General features: G+C 45.5%; 1 protein-coding gene across 9 annotated transcripts in view; it reads right to left on the bottom strand.

Moving 5' to 3' along the window:
* KCNU1 (potassium calcium-activated channel subfamily U member 1) overlaps positions 3,359 to 14,865 on the bottom strand; it is a 77,328-nt gene continuing 65,821 nt past the window's right edge. For 8 of the 9 annotated variants that reach the window (XM_021374786.1, XM_021374790.1, XM_021374794.1 and 5 more), the window contains 7 exons: positions 14,198 to 14,422; positions 13,608 to 13,785; positions 10,556 to 10,633; positions 7,866 to 8,005; positions 5,079 to 5,273; positions 4,626 to 4,729; positions 3,361 to 3,928 (listed from right to left, as the gene is read on the bottom strand). In XM_021374786.1, the coding sequence (XP_021230461.1) occupies positions 3,832 to 3,928; positions 4,626 to 4,729; positions 5,079 to 5,273; positions 7,866 to 8,005; positions 10,556 to 10,633; positions 13,608 to 13,785; positions 14,198 to 14,422 (1,017 nt within the window). In that variant the 3' untranslated portion in view covers positions 3,361 to 3,831. Of the gene's footprint in view, positions 3,929 to 4,625; positions 4,730 to 5,078; positions 5,274 to 7,865; positions 8,006 to 10,555; positions 10,634 to 13,607; positions 13,786 to 14,197; positions 14,423 to 14,865 lie in introns of all 9 variants that reach the window. The other variant, XM_021374785.1, reaches the window with a different exon arrangement.

Raw genomic sequence — 14,865 nt, 5'->3', positions numbered from 1 at the left:
CTTAATACGGTTAGCTCACCTAATTCACTCTGCACGGCCTCCTGCTGCAAGTGCGGAAGCAATCAGCAGTTAAACTGCTGCAGTCCCCTGTAACTGGCCGCTGGGGAGACGGGGGATGAGACCACGCTTTTATGGTACCAGGTCAAGAGAGAAAGCTCACGGGGATGGATGGGAAAGCAGCAGAGAGCCCTTCCTCGAGCACGAAGCGGCCAGAGAACCCACTGCCAATTACTGATTCAGGGAGACCGCCCTCTGCTCCGGCGTTAATGTAAACCATCAGGTGTTTGGAGTTGATGGCAGCGGCGTAAAACTGCAGCTCAGACAAGATGCCCGCTTTGCAGGAAGCGGCGCGTGTGCTCTCCAAAGCCGAGCTCGTGCCCTCCCAGGACAGCTCCGTGTCCCACTGTGGCAGCAGACAGGACGTCACCCTGCTGGGAAGCGGTTCCTCTCCGCGGGCAGTCCCCATCCCCGCTCAGAGAGTAATGACACCCGGTGTCTGCAGCCACCTCTTGTTTTCGTCAACGGCCGCCCTGCCCTATCTAACGTTTATAGAGTCTGGATTCTCCTCGGAGCTCATTGACTTTGTGTCAGTCACCACCTGCGGCACGCTGCGCTGCAGAGCCCAGCTCACCGGGCTGGATTGGAGCTGGCTGCAGGAAAAGAGGTGAATATTCATCACCTTCAGGGCGAGTGCAGAGCTCCGTGTTTGCGTGTGCATGCCCTGACAACCAGGAGACCTGGCTTCTCTCTTTGTTTACGCCACAGATCTGCTCTGTGTTTCTCAGCTGCTTCCCTGGTAACACTTTGCATTCATCACCTGAGCTCACGAGGTCAGGGACCACTTCTAATTGCTTCTAACCCCAGATTTTCACAACTCCATTGGAAACTGTCAGCAAAACCTACAAATATCAATCCCTATGCACAGGGAGGTCTTCCTGCTCAGGAAGGGTACAGATGGACAAACTTCGGTGCAGAGATCCTGCAGCAGCTTTGTGAACCACGCTGTGGTTTTTGCTGCGGGAGCTGAACTTATTTATGCTACAGCTATATAAATGTATGACCCAACAAATATGCAAGATCCTGCTGCTGAAGAATCAAAGGTGGCAGCTTCAGAAAGCGTGTTTGCATGCACCCAGACACACATTCTCTCCTACACCTTTGCTTTTCACAGTTTGTGACAACAGAGATTATTCCTTGTTGGAAGAATGTGGCATTGTTGACATTAAAAAAAAAAAAAGAAAGCAGCAGGAGCAGCAAACAGGCCTTTGCTTTGCTTGAACAGCACAGGCTTTCTTGATCAGCTGTCTGAGGTGCCTCATCTGTACAAAGCATTTAAACCTGTCTAACATCAAAAAGTAAGGTAAGACGAGTCACTTTGATGCTCCAGAGCACATGCCTAACATGATTACCGCAGAATCTTCTGGTGATAATAGAATTATGCAAAGGAGGCCTTGACCCATTAATGCTTTTACCTTCCTTAGGATTTCTCTCCCCTTTCTTCTACGAGAAGCAGAACTGCTTGCTCAGAGATAGCAACTAAACAAAACGGTGGAATAAGCAAAGTGAAAGAGGGCCCTTCATCACCCTGTCACCTCCCCCTGCTCCACCTTACTCCGGTACACGACACGCTCCAGCAGTTGTGGGTTAAACAACCAGAAATATGACGTGCAGGAAAAGCTCTATAACTGGACATGGGCAAATTCCCCCCTGCCCTAACAGTTCTACACCACGCATAGCTCTGGAGTAACACAGCGACATTACCAACGTCCGGTGCCCTAAAGCTGGACCCAGTAGGTCCCGAATTTCAGTCGCAATATTTGCATCTAATTTCTAGGGAAAGCAGATGATTTCAGACAGAAGAGTTTGCTGGCAAGGCAGACTGGGTTTGTCACCCCTTTGGGAAAGTTCCGAGTAAACAAGTTCTATTTTTTTTTTCTTCTGGTAATTTTCTTAGTAAAAACGCGTTAACGTTGCACAAGAGCTGCTTAAAACCAGTACACAGAGGTCCAGGCATGCATGTGCAGATATTGAAAAACAACAGAGCAATAAGAAAGAAAGATGTTACCTCCTCTATGCATAGTCTGAATTACGGCCGCAAATAAAGAAGGGTTCAGGTGCAGACAGTACAGGAAGCTGGCAGAGTCTCAGTACGAGGTTTCCTTCGTAGTCAGATCTCAGCTCTTCCTGAAGCTTACAAAGGGGCTGCAAAGCCTGCCCAGGCTCTTCCTCCCACTTTTTAACAGTCTTTGTCAGTTAAAATATTGCACGCTAGGGAGCGGACTGAGGACACTGTGATTGAAACCTTGATCAGCCAAGGGGTGAGTAGATCCCAGTGCACAAATTCTTATCTAAGTTCGTACATACAGTGGGCAATTTTAGGCCAAAAAACCTCCTACCAAGAGATCAGCTGCCCTGGCTCAGTTTCAGGCCTGCAAAGGGCTGGCAATGGGAAAGCACTTCCATGGTATTTTGTTTGCTCTAAGCATGGTTCAGTGATTCCTACTTACAGCTCAAGATAGATTGCATGATTACTTTCTTCCAGGAAAGATGAGTCCAACCCATTAAGACGCAGACTGAATCCAAACCCCACACTTCCCCAGGAGCAGATTTATTTCCATCTGGAGTTTTGGTTCAAGCTTTTTTCCTTGCTTATTACTCACATTGTTTGAGTGGAGTTCCTAAATGTCCCATCCTAAAAATCAGCACCCATTTATGCTAGGCTAAACGAATCACAAGAGACAGCCCCTCCCCTGAAGCTCTTAATTACCTACATTAACAAGTATGTTATTATTTTCCCTGCGTTCAGTGGGCAGCGATAGGATACGAAGAGTTAAATAACTCACCCAAGGTCATACAGCCCGTTTGCAGATTGGTACTAAAGGCAGTTGTTTGACACTTAACTCCAGTCCTTTATTTTATTTCTCAAGGGGAAAAGCCCAAGTCCAGACCTGACCATTCCCACGGGTGAGAAAGCTTCTGGAGTATTTATTTGCAACAAAGGCTTATTTTCCCCTTTTTCCTGTCTAAAACAGAAAAAAGACCAAGACCACACTCTTGAGCTTCAGGGATCTGTTAATTGGCTCCCTAGTAAAATTACAGAGACTCAGCTGCCTGATAATGATTGTAAATGACAGAGACTATCAGGTTTACCTTGTGATGTCCCTGGGGAGCTTGCAGTTAGTTTAGTCTGAACTCTGCATCAGCTGTTTGGGTTCCTTTCTTCTCGGCATGTGGTATCTGGACTCAAGCTGCAGTCTTTCAAACCTAATTAGTGTTAGGGGAAAGAGAGAGGGGAAAAGAAAAAAAACATTCTCCTGCTTCCCTCAACTGACTATAACACAAGGGCAGGACCTGATTTATGGCATAAGTAAATGGGGGATTATTTGGGGTTGTTTGTTTTGTTTTTAAATGTATATCAATCCAGCATCTTCAGTTCTGTATGCAAGAAAAGTACACTTTAGAGTGCTGTAGTCTTTGAACTGAGTTGTTCAGCAGAGTGTCTCTATGCTTGATGGGGTATTGTGTTTGAATACACTTGGATCTGTTTTATGCTCAGCAGAAACTCAATTTTTTGCCCTTTGCAGGTATTTTACTTTCTGATAGGCACTGTGGTTGGAGCTTAATGATACTGCTTTCAATGCTGGTCTCGTGCTGGCCGAATTTAAACTACCCACTGCCCCCCTAAGAAATAAGTACACTGAAAAATTATTGTGGGATCTCAATCACTTCTACAGTTCTTTATTTGCGGGGCACTTTGCAGCCTCACAGTTCTGGCACGGAGGTGCCTGTAGTACCTGCTTTCTTGCTTGGTAACCAACTCTGCATTTCTTCTCACGGGTCGTCAGTTGCAATGTTGAATGGAACGATAGAGAAGAGCAGATCTGTAGGCAACATCTCCAAATCACTGGCGGGCCGAGCAATCACAAACCTGAAAATGCACTGGTACGTGAGATTCAGGCTGCTTCGTGAGGCCTTTGTACTGAGTGTCTGGGGTAGGAAGAACGCTGCAGGGTTCTTTGTATGAATAATGACTGACTGCATCTGCAGAATTCTTTGGAATGGTGAGACAATATGCAGAGTTTTACTGTACCTGTCTTTGCACCTGGGAGCGGCCAACTTTTTTTTAAAATGAAACTAATTAGTCTCTGAAACAGCTGCCAAAATGTATGATAAATTTTTGATTGCTCAAAAATCTCTAAATCAAAACTAAGTGTCTGAGAGATCTGGAGATCAAGCAATCACTGAAATCTTGAAACTGAAAGAATCAGAGAGTAGAAGGTGTCAGATGAGGCAGCTCCCTGCCCATAAACACCCTGAAATCTCTGCCCTCAGCAGCATTACTAACTCCATGCTCCACCTCTCTAATGAAGAAAAGATAAATCACACTTCAAATGAACTTCAGGGAACCTCATGAAAGCACCAGTAAGCACCGGATCTCCAGAAATAATCAGAGAACCATGTTCAGACTACTCACCAGTTTGCCTCAAATGGCCTTAGTTACCTACAAGATGTCTAAACTCGAGACAAAAATAAGGAATTCGGATTGCCTCCCGCAGATGCCTGACTTCAAAGTCATGATTGGCATCCTTTGACTTATGGTACAACTTAAAATGAAGCGTACTTGCCTGTTCTTGTATGGATTGGGCTCCTCCATCAGCCGGTAGAGGCCAAAGCAGAGTATTCCAAACATGTCTAAAGCTTTGCAGTAGACGTCTCCAAAGGAATCCCCCTGCAATAAAAGAAGCAAAAACACTCTTACATCAAAGGAACCAACCTGGACAACTCAGTCCAGCACTGAATCAGTCATTGAGCCAACTGCTATCCCTGTTCACCACTTTTAGTCTCATCATATTTGTAAGAAAGAGAAAACAAAATGACCGATCCCCCAAAAGGTTAGAATCTAATATAAGGCTATCTGATGCCTTCAGTCTCCTTAAAATACGGTTTTAGCTACATAGTGATCTTCAGCTGAATGAAAGGTGACTTGAGGCAATGACAACCAGCCTTCCTTTCCTATCAGCTCTAGCAGTGGGGACAAAAGCCCGGTCCCTGCAGCCCCACTCCGTGATGTGACTCACCGCGGCCCCCGACAACAACCTCCCTGACAGCGGCAGCAGCGCCAGCTTGCACCTGACTTGGAATGGGTTTTGGGCCACGTCATCCAGGCTTCTGCTCAGCCTACTGTCCTCTTCCCCCAGCTGCTCCAACGCTGGGTTTGTCCTGCTTGTCACCAAAGCCTGCAGCAAAGCCAAGATGTGATGGTTGTAGTAGGTCTGGAAAGGAAGAAACAAGGACAGCGTAAAGACAAAAGAGCATCCCTTGGGTCCTGAAAGACAAACAGATTTTTCCAGTGAAAACCTGGAGAACGTGATCAGACACTTCAGAGGTTTTTTTTTTGTACAGTTAGATTAGACCTTAATTATGTTTAAAGTGTTCTGACACACAAAAATTTGAAGACAAAAAAGACCCAGCTTTTTTTTTTTTTTTTTAATTATTTGATCTCTAAGTGTTCCCTCTGCCTGCAGCGCATCAAATAACTCATTTCCCACCCTTTCTCAAAAATCTCATTTCCTACATCGAGCCACTTTGTGGAATCTGTCACCTGCGTTCACCTGAGTGAAGAAGCGAAACAAGGTGCAGAGAAGGAACGCTGCTACTAAATCCAAGCTAAACTCAAATCCGCTTAAGAACTTCTGACCACATTGTCGGGCAAAAGGGAATAATGCTGTTAGAGTAATTCTCAGCCTTTTAAAGCAAGGAGCTATAGTCCAGGGTTATCCAGGAGTGATACAGCTTCAGGGGAATCTGCACTTTACATATTTAACAGAAGCGTGCTGAGCTCTTTAACATATCATTGCTGTACTTTTTGACATCAAAAGGATTGCATTTCCATACTTGGATGAATTAATAGGATTTGCATGTCACCCTCATTCTGTACTTTCTTGGCTGAGTTACACGGCAGGGGTTTGAAAGGCAGGGAACAACGACAGAGGTGCGCGTACGCACTCGGGAAGCAGCGCACTGTGTTCAGAATGGGTCTGGCTTTAAAGAAGCAGCATTTCTGCAGCGTGCCCATCAGTTCCTTTCTTTCCCAGCTGTTGTCTGGGTACAGCTTGAGATAAGGACACTTCCTAGGAGCGGACCTGCACACAAAGGCCAGGCCAGAATCCATCTCCCACCATGAAGCAGTTGCATAGACCCACTCGCTGCGTGCTGCCGCCAAGAGCTGGTCCTGGACAGCTCAGGAACCCACAGCAACTGCTCAACACCAGTGTATTTCTCTCCTTCTTCCCTGGATTTACAGACTGACTGAACCCAACATAAGGTGCCCCAGGACTCTAAAGCAGAGCCGAGTGTTGATCATTCCTGGACAGACATGGAATCTATGCTGGAGTGAAATTTTATCCTTTAAGACAGGTCATGCTAAGTCTCAAGTTACTTTTTCACTTGACACTAGCAGCCATTAATTACTATCTGGCTGATTGACATATCAGAGAGTAGCAGCAATATAATACTTTCCCTAACACCTTCTCAGAAAACCATAACTGGACTTGACACGCTTATTTTGGACTGCTTATCCCTTTGATAGATTTGTTTTGTATTTATTCAATTTCTGCAAAACTGCCACCCAAGCACTATCCCCTTGGACAAGAGCTGAGAGCAATGCACGTGGAACTCAGCTCCAGCACGGGGAAGAGAAAGGAAGGGGCTTTTGGAAAAAAGAGAAGGCAATTCAGATACAGCAGCTTGTGAGCTGAACTGCTGTTTTGCTGGCTTAACTACACCTAAGTGTCACCCACATGTGTGTTACCACAAACAAGATCGCTCAGCTTTGACTACAAATCAAAACGATCGTGCCACCAGGGTGGGATCACCATGTTCCTCCTGGTCTGGTTTTTTTGGTGCGATGTACCCAACCCTCTTAATGCAAACGTCTCTAAAAGAACACCGCCAGGAATTTAGGGAGAATCAAAACGAGCGCTTCTTTAAAACACGGTCTTGTGGATCAGCAGTGGTCAAAACACCGGGAACTTTTCCGAAAAGAGCCATTGGGAAATTCCCATCGAGTTAAAAAGATTTTCCATCCAAACTTACAGTGAATTTCTGCCTGGGTGACGGTCAGACCGATGAGAAGAATTACATTTTCTGTTCATGCCCATGGTGCTACAATAAAGTGGTGGTAGCACAAGTTGCTTGTTCCCTAGCTCACCAACATGCCAGACCTGTAGGACTCCACTCTACACGAACCAGGTATTCAGAATCCCCATAATCTTCTCAGCAATGAGCATCGCTGCTGGAGCCTCCACCACGAGGCCAGCTGGTGCAGAATGCAATTCCAGCACCAGTGACTGCGATCCCCTTGGAGGGACTGATTGTAAGCTCATGTTATCAATCAGAAAGCAAATAAATCAGGCAGGAGGAGAGAGGAAGTTATGAAAAGCTATGAAAACACTCTGAAAGTTTCTCCAAATAATACCATGGGTATATCAAAACCAGGGAGAGCTGATGCGGCTCAGAGCATCGCTCAAGTGAGTCTTCTGAAGCCAAGAGTTGCCTTTTATCCTATGGAACCCGCTAACCCAGGAAATCAGAGGCCCACTGACCAGCTCAGTGGCAGGAGGCTGGAGCTAGGTGGTCTGTAAAGGTCCCTCCCAACTCAAACCATTCCAGGATTCCCTGATTAACAAATTGCTTAAAGAGGAATAGACACGTTTAATTCTGAGGGCACAGAGTCTCATGCCTTTCTGACACGTGCGGCCTTGACCACTGTTAAGGATAGATTAAGTGGGTTTACCTTGGCTGATAATCACTTTGTTAACACTCCAATGCCACTAAACGTGACAGGAGGAGATACATCTACTTACCATAGACAAAAGAGAATTCAAGAAGCTATCTGAGAAAATAGCTCCTGCAGGGGCAGCGGTGGGGGAAAGCAGATCTTCCTCTGGAATGTCAGAACTGCTGCTGGGAGCCTGATTAATGAAGTGGGCATTTGGTGAAAACTCTGTTGGATAAGCAAAGAAGAAACAGGAAACATCTCAGCAATGGAAGAAAGCATCTAGGATCAGAAAAGACAGCTAATAAATGTAGCTTGCCATTCTGAGGCCAGCACTAGGCACAGCGTGCTGCATTAGTAAAGGAAAGAGGAACAAAACACTCAGTGCTGCTGACTGATTGTGCAACGGGAGACAAAAGACACAGAAGCCTAAAACTGATTTTTCAAGCAAGTGCTTAAAGATAGCAGGCCAAAATTAATTTACCTGTTTTGAAAAAGAAGGAATAAGTTAATTTCTTCCACTCGTTTTCCTGCCCTAACAGAAATGGAATGGCTATTTCTATTGGCTTAAAGTGGGGTTAGAGAGTTCCTCTCACTGCTGTCCTAGTCCTCTTCAGCTCGCCTTCTATTCTCAGAGAATTGTCTAAGTGTGCCCTGGCAGAAGGCCTTGCTGTGCTCCTGGACGTGCTAGGTATGTCCTGGCTCTGCAGCACTGCCACGGAGAGCTCTGATGAATGACAGCAGCACAGCCAGAGACAGACAGGAGGACTGAAAAGAATTGAGATCAAGAACCCACGTCTATCCCATTAAAAAACAGAGAGAGCAAGTAACTCCGTGTGAGTAATGACTGATTTCCATTATGTCCCCTTGGGCCAGAATGCATCTGAGTGCATCATTTTTAAAGATGACTAAAGCTAGCCAGAATCACCATGCTATTAATGCCTCCTGTTGTCTTGCAGCGTCGGTGCCATCCTTCAGCCGTGCACTCTCAATACAGATATTTCACCCACCCTGGCTCTTAGGAGCTGGTGCTCCTCTGGAATTAATCAGCCTGGCTCCCCCAGCTGGCCCGCAGCACCCAGGCACAGAGAGCACAGTCCCGCAGCCACAACAGGGGTCCTGCTCTATTTCTCTGCCCTGTTCCTTCTCCTTCACACGTTCACAGGATTCTTGTTTGCTTGCAGACGGCTGCTGTTCATCCTGTGTATCTCTGGCCCCTCGTGGCGTGGGTTTTTAGGATGCGCTGTCTCAGGTGACTGACTGCTTACATCAGGCCTGCGAGCCCAGTGACTAACTCGAATTCAGAAGATGTTTGACACATTGAAATGTGCTCTACGTGTGGTGGATCCGGGCCTGCAGACACCTCCACGTGCAGCTGCCATTTAACTGGCCTTGATTTTGTGCTCCCAGGACTTAAATTGCAGCATCACAGAAGTGGAGGGGCTGAAAGGGAACTCTGCAGATGCTCCAGTCCAACCCCAATAAAGCAAGTTCCCCATAGCAGGTTGCAGAGGAAAGTGTCCAGGTGGGTTTGAGCATCTCCAGAGAAGGAGACTCCAGCACCATTCTGGGCAGCCTGTTCCAGGGCTCTGTCACCCTGAAAGTAAAGAACTTGGGGGTTATTCTCCTTCTTAGCCCATCCTTGTGACTCTAAACATGTTTCCATGCTGTTGAAGACAGCAGTGCACTTCTCCCATACCCACCCCTCAGGTGGGCACTGTGACTGTGTTACACCAGAGCTTCTTTTAAACACCCAGACATGTTGAGCCTGCTTGCAAGCATTGCTCCAAAAAAGGAAGAAAGAGAACCCAAACCTGAGCAAATGGCTGAGAGGCCAGCCATGACGCCTGGCAGCACGCTGTGCTGATGTGACGTGACGTTCTTGTGTCAGCATTCTGAATGGAGCAAAACATCCACGTCACTGGGGACCGGCAGCCCAGCCTCACCACTCTGCTGTGACACCGACTGCTGCGTTGCTAGTAATCAATTAATCAGCGCTTGTGTTCCTAATTAATGGATCTAGTCTGTAACCATCAGGAGATGAAGACAAGGATGAAAACCAGCCAAGAGCAGCAATGAAAGAGCTCCACGGCTGCTCCAGTTATGAATGCAGGCTAGAGAGGCCAACGGAGGAAACCTGCAGCACCCACCCACCAGGATCCAGAGAACAGGAGGGAACCAGCACAGTGTTTCAGAAAGGGGAGGGCTGAAATGTAGAGAACCAGGCCTTGGTTCACCTCACTTTGTTGGGAGGTGAAAACCGGGCACGCAATCTTTCTTGGTGCTTTTTAAATCACCAGAGAGAGGGAAGCACGGCCGAAGGGCAAGTCAGATTCCTCTAAGCACAACTGCTTTTGGTGGTGTCTCTTTCTTTGCTGAAAATAAGGGGAAAGCAGGAAAACACGCTCCTGATTGATTTATCATAGTGAAGTCTGTACCAAAAGGTGGGAAGAACGTGGGCCACGTGACCAGAACGCAGATCTCCTGAGATCCAGTCTAGCAGAAAAGAACAAGGACGTTATCTTCAGCCTAAATGGATGCTTCAGTGTTTTGCTTTACACCGAGACCTTTGTAACACTTTGTTTTATTTATTCTCCTGATAAACCATCCTGACTCCTTCAAAGCCAGTGAATTAACATCTAAGTCAAACCTTTTAATGTTCCTTGGACATGTAGTGCGTGTCGCTTTCTGCCTCTGAATTCTAAAAAGGCCTGGGGTAAATAAATAATGCAGCACGCATATTGCTTCTGTGAAATTCTTTCCTAAAGAATAACTTACTCAGCTCTGTAGTGATGGGGATCCTTTTATAACATGGCTCTGATTGATTCCCCAATGCGGTTGCTCTGAAAACAGCATCTGTAGAAACAGTCAATAACAACATGAGAAGAGAGGGAAGTCGGTAGAAGCAGAAAGGGGGAGGGGAAAAAAATGAAACCAAGACACAATAGTTCAGACTGACAAATGCAGGAAATCTTTTGCCTATGCCTAAAAATAATGTCATTGTCATGCAAAAAGCCCAAAGCATTTCCTATATTTAGAAAGTTTCTTGACTTGGCTTGCTTTTCCAAGGCTCACTTTGTTCATTCAGGGCTTCAAAGGACGAGAAAAATAAAAGCTCTCCTGGAAGCTGGTTATTGACATTGTTACTGGAATATAATTACCCTCTGTGGTGCAGCAGTGCTGGTTCCAGTGCTGTTTGGCCCCAAGTGCCCAGTAAGTTACGCACAGAGGAAGGAGGCTTTGTTTTATCCTTCCCCTTCAAGAAGGCTGTGCCTAAACTGGATGGGACAGACGAAGGCCAAAGCATACACCACAAGTTTTGAAAACCTGATGGTCAAAAAAAAAGAAATCCAGGAGTTCCTTATTCCTCTCAAGTCTTCCAGTCAGCTGACTTTGTAGAAACAGCCCCAGTTTGAAATCTGCGTTCTCTGTTTTGATGATGTACACTCTTGTCACCTTGTCTCCCTTTCTGTTTTGCCCGAGTTTTTCCTTTGCTGCACAGTGCAGCACTGACTGTCAGGAACACCACCTGCTGCACACAACGTTATCGCAATCAGAAGGACGAAATCTGAACTCCACTGCAGATTTTGCAAGAAATGGAACTCGCTGATATTCAGACACTTTGTAAGGGCTCCTCCTCCACTCTGAGGAGCAAGTGAATACTGGAGATGCTGTTGTTTGAATCACCCACCCCCGAGGTCAGGCCACGGACTGACAGACACCGCATGGAGATGGGAGGCATCACTACACCTCAAAGCAGCAGATTTGCCTTTCCCAAGCACAGCAAGGCATCTGAATACATACAACTGAATGCCTGGAGTGAATCATTGCCTTTATTGCTCCTCTCCATGCACTGCACCGGTTGATTTGAATGTGTCCGATCATTGCCTGGATACCTTTTCCTTGTGTCAATATTTTTCCTGTGAAACAGTACACAGCGCTCCACCTGAAATCCTACAGACTGGCAGGGTGCTATTACAAAAGATTACTTAATTGCAGATTACTTCTGTACATTTGAATTTCAGTAGCTTATTAAGTTGTCAGAGTTAATTACCATTACATGTTTAGATTATGCCACAGATTATTTAGTTCGGTACCTAGGTTTGCCAACCTGTTTGTGTGGTGACATGACAGGGTGATAATTACAGCATTACTGGAAAACCTAAAATTTTCCATGGGAAAGACTAGAAGTCCTTGGCATCAGCACGACCCTAGTAAACGCTCATTCTTGCAAGCGTAAGTAATGTTTACCGCAGTGTGGGCCTGCTTCTCTAAGAGCTGCCTAATTCTCCTCCCCACAAGACAAGTAATGCACAGAATGCGCCTGGGTTGGTTGGGTTTGAAACGCTCACCCTGAAATCTCAAATCACAGGAAATGCAATTGAATTGTGTTTTGTTACAACCTCCAAAGCGAGACTGCATTTGCTGCAGTGTTTACCAAAGCACCTGAGCTCTGAAATGCAGATTTCACTGGTACAAGTTGCTGTCATTAACTACTGCAGGAGGTGAACTGACACCAAGTTGAGATCAGCGCGGGCACCGCCTGGCTCTGTTACCAGTGTTACTGTTCTCACTGTTTCCAAGCTAACTTGACAGTTACCCAGTCTGGCAAATTTCCTTGCTGCTCTCTGTCTGTTGGTTCTTTCCTAGCTGCAGTTGTCTTCTGTGCTCTTGCACAAAATAGGAACTCTGCAAGGCAGCTTGGGAAGGCTTTGATGAACAGATGCTCACATCTCTATTTTCCATGTACTCATTGTAGTTCAGAGCTCTGCACACAATGTACTGTGATTTTGAGTCATTAAGTGAAAAAAAAAGTGCTGGAGGGTGGTTGAACAGTGGCTGATAGGATGAAATACCCTTTCTGCCTTAATTCTCCCTCTTTTCCATTTATAGGTAGGTACAGTATCTATATCTGCCATTATAAATATATATAATTTATGCATCTCTAAGAACATATTATTTACTTTGTATACAATCAATAATGAGTTCCATATATCTTCATACACATGTAGCAATAAATACATTAGTTAAAAGTAATCCATTCAAGTCACAATTACCCCTTACTCAAATATCCCCTCTAAATCATTATTCTCCTGTTCTGATGGTACACACTGTATGTTGATATTGTTTTGCCTAGTTATTATTAAAACACCCTGCCTCTGCTTCACTGTAATATTTTTTTTGGCACAGCCATTGCTTTAAAAGCCTAGAAAGATAATAAAGTATATGGGAAACACTTAAGAGAGCCATCCATTTCTCAGCCCGTCTTCAGTTAATTAATACTTCCACATTCTCAAGAGGAGGACAAATCTTAGCTCTTTTGCCAAATTAAGAAAGGAAGAGACACAATAAATATTCTGCTGGGCTGAGGCTGTTTTTGCTTCCATTGCAGCTTTGTGCTGAGAATGGAGAGCCCACCTTCCCAAGCCTCAAGGGAAAGGTGTTGTTTTTCTCTTTTGGAAGGATGGATAGGGACTCCACTCACACATGCTTTTGCAAGTAATACAGCAGTTACCAACTCTCATTGCCATTTAACCTCCCACAATTGTCTCTTTACTGCAAACCTTGAAGTTTCACTCAGCTTTTGGGAGGAACTGGCTCATTTCCAGGAGCAGTGTTGGCATACCTCTCCTCTGTAAACCTGTAGCTGCAGAAATTGGACTAGGCCATCCAGCCAGCCAAGCTGAAATGGATTTCTGGCTGTATTCATTGACATAGCCAGGATAGATGGGCTGTGGCTCAGAGTAGTGACAAGTGACACTTTCATTCCTGCCTCCATTTCCCTCTTCCTTTGTCACGTCAGCTCACAGGCCAAGGGAAGCACACTTACCCAGTGAGGACGAGTTGGGCTTAGCCTCCATGGATCGGACGTTGAGAGTGGCTAGGATGCTTTCTGTGTCCACCAAGGAAGGATTGTTTGAGATAGGGGTGTTGGAAGACAGGATGACACAAGCAGCGCAATGCTGGACATTGACTGCCTTCAGATCCGCACAGGAGAGAGCACTACCCTGATAAAACCAAATAAATGGTGACAAGGAGGAATCCGAGAAGGCTGAACATGAAGGACCATTAAAAGTGAGACACGAACAAATACATTTATTTCAAACCCAGCTGGCACAACGGCATTTTGGAAGCATCTTCAAATACAAGCAGCTTTGGTCAGAGAAGAAAATTCACGGGTCTAAATTTGCAAGTCATTGGACAATTCCCCATTTCCAATCATGATTATCTTCCCAGTGGTAACCAGAGTGCCATACCACCAACATCTGCCTCTGACCTCATGGACGAGCATGATAAAATAGGAGGCATTACTCTTGGATCAGCCCGCATATTAACAAACACTTAAAAAACCTTCAGGAGCATGGGGGAGAGCTACAGAAAGGAAGGGAGAGGGAGAAACAATACGCAAAAAATTCTTACCGAGAACAACCACACCTTTGGGAAATTCTGAATAAATTTCCATTCTCTCTGCAGATATTCCAAGGGCCCAAGTAAAACAATGTCTTTCAACTCATGGTAAAGGAAGTTACTCGCTCGTAAGGGCATCACGAAGTCCTGCAGCCCGATCAGTGGTGAGTTTGCATCACCAAAGACGCAGACCAAAATGTGATCCTGCAGGTACAGCACTGCTTGGTTCTTGCAACTCTAAATTTAAAACAGAATTCTGATAGAATAGCGGGTACAATTATCGGATTTAAAATACTTCTTAGCCTTGTAACATCTACAGGTAGAGTAAGAATATATATCAAAGTATTTTTTCTTAAGTGTTTGGATTCCAATCGTACCCTACAAAAGCAAAAAACTCACACACCAATTTGGTATCAAGCATCAACATTGTGTAACAAAGCAAAAATAGCAGATATCAATCCTAGGTGCTTACTAACTCTTCGTCCTGGTGGTTTTTCCTGGCTATCTTGTTCACGTTCCTCAAATTAACTAATTAACACAGTGCTGGGGAGCAGGCATGGCTTAGTACGCATGGCTGGTGTCTCGTGGTTGGTAGGTGGTGTGGGCAGTCCCCAAAGCAGGCCTGTCACAGGCACAGCACCGACAGCCCCATCCACCAACCAGGAACCGTGGGATCCGTT

Source organism: Numida meleagris, chromosome 21 (genome assembly GCF_002078875.1).
Source record: "Numida meleagris isolate 19003 breed g44 Domestic line chromosome 21, NumMel1.0, whole genome shotgun sequence".
In the NCBI taxonomy this organism is placed as follows: Eukaryota; Metazoa; Chordata; class Aves; order Galliformes; family Numididae; genus Numida; species Numida meleagris.
The sequence above is the reverse complement of the archived record's forward strand: the minus strand, read 5'-3'. Positions and strand labels throughout refer to the sequence as shown.